This window comes from Cariama cristata, unplaced genomic scaffold (genome assembly GCF_000690535.1).
Source record: "Cariama cristata isolate BGI_N322 unplaced genomic scaffold, ASM69053v1 scaffold18635, whole genome shotgun sequence".
In the NCBI taxonomy this organism is placed as follows: domain Eukaryota; kingdom Metazoa; phylum Chordata; class Aves; order Cariamiformes; family Cariamidae; genus Cariama; species Cariama cristata.
Window position 1 is genome coordinate 16,543 of NW_009617149.1, and position 1,067 is coordinate 17,609.

The following is a 1,067-nucleotide window of genomic DNA, read 5'->3' on the forward strand; positions in this document are numbered from 1 at the left end:
GCACCTTCCCCTCCCCGCAGCCCCGAGGGACATTTGAGGAGAGCTGGGGAGCTTCTCCTCCAAGCTCGGCTTTGGATTTGCGCTTGCAGTGGAGCTCAACCACACGGAGACCTTCCCGTTCCCATCCGGGATGCCACGGTGCTTGGGCTGGCTCAGACTGGCTCACCTTGTATCCCAAAGGTTTAGGGAGGAACCGTGAGGATCAGGGCAGGCAGAGAGCGACCTCCCAAATTCCCCCAGGGACACCCGGGATCGGAGGGACGGTGGCTGCTGCGAACGCGATCCCGCAGTCACCTTCCCCAGGGAAAGGACCCCGTTTGTGCTTGTAAACTGCTGCTCCCTGGGGTGTCCCGGCATTATTCTAACTGTTTTCATGGATTTTGTTCCTGCTCCTGACTAACGGTTACGTCCCGCTCCTCGCCCCTCGTCTCTTTGGTTGCTCAGGAGAGACAGGTAGCTTTCCCTCTGGTGCAGGTTTGTTGTTTTTTTTTCCAGTCTTGCGGTGGGGGGGAAAAGTAGGAGGCTGCAGGTGTTTCTGGAGACGAATCCTTCTGGTTATCGGCCTTGCGGTGGTCGGGGTGCCTCGGCTCGCCTGGCTTCACGGACAGAAATCCCTTTTCAGTCGGCAACCGCTGCTGATCTGCTTGGTGTTGCCTCTCCTTGCCCCTCTGGAAGAGGCAGGCTTGTAAATGCCCGGAGATAAGGACTGTGAGGAAGGAGATAAAGGTGTCCGGGTTGGAAAGCTCCATCCCCCTACCTCGGCACTGCTCTCTCGTTTGGTCCTGGGCAAAACTCTGGCAGGGGCTCCTCTGTCCGTGTTGCGACGTGCCGGCAGCACCGAGCCTGGGTGATCTTGGTTGAATTTTACGTGACGGGCTTCCCCTTTGGACTCGGCTCTTCCTTACGGCGTTCCGGGTGGGAAACGTGTCCTGGCCGCGTGGGCTCTGAGCGCTCATTGCTTTGCTTTTGCCTAAAGCCGCTCTTTTTTTCTCCTTTCAGCGCACAGCAAAGGAACACCCAGACGAACAAGAAAAGAGCCATCCCAAATCAGGTACGGCCGGCGGCTC

At 58.1% G+C, this 1,067-nt stretch overlaps 1 protein-coding gene across 1 annotated transcript in view; it reads left to right on the forward strand.

The window, feature by feature from the left end:
• LOC104161869 (dynamin-2-like) overlaps positions 1–1,067 on the forward strand; it is a gene marked incomplete at both ends in the record, with an annotated part of 19,285 nt that overhangs the window by 12,488 nt on the left and 5,730 nt on the right. Inside the window, 1 exon segment of the mRNA XM_009700443.1 lies at positions 1,000–1,051. Within this exon segment, the coding sequence (XP_009698745.1) occupies positions 1,000–1,051 (52 nt within the window).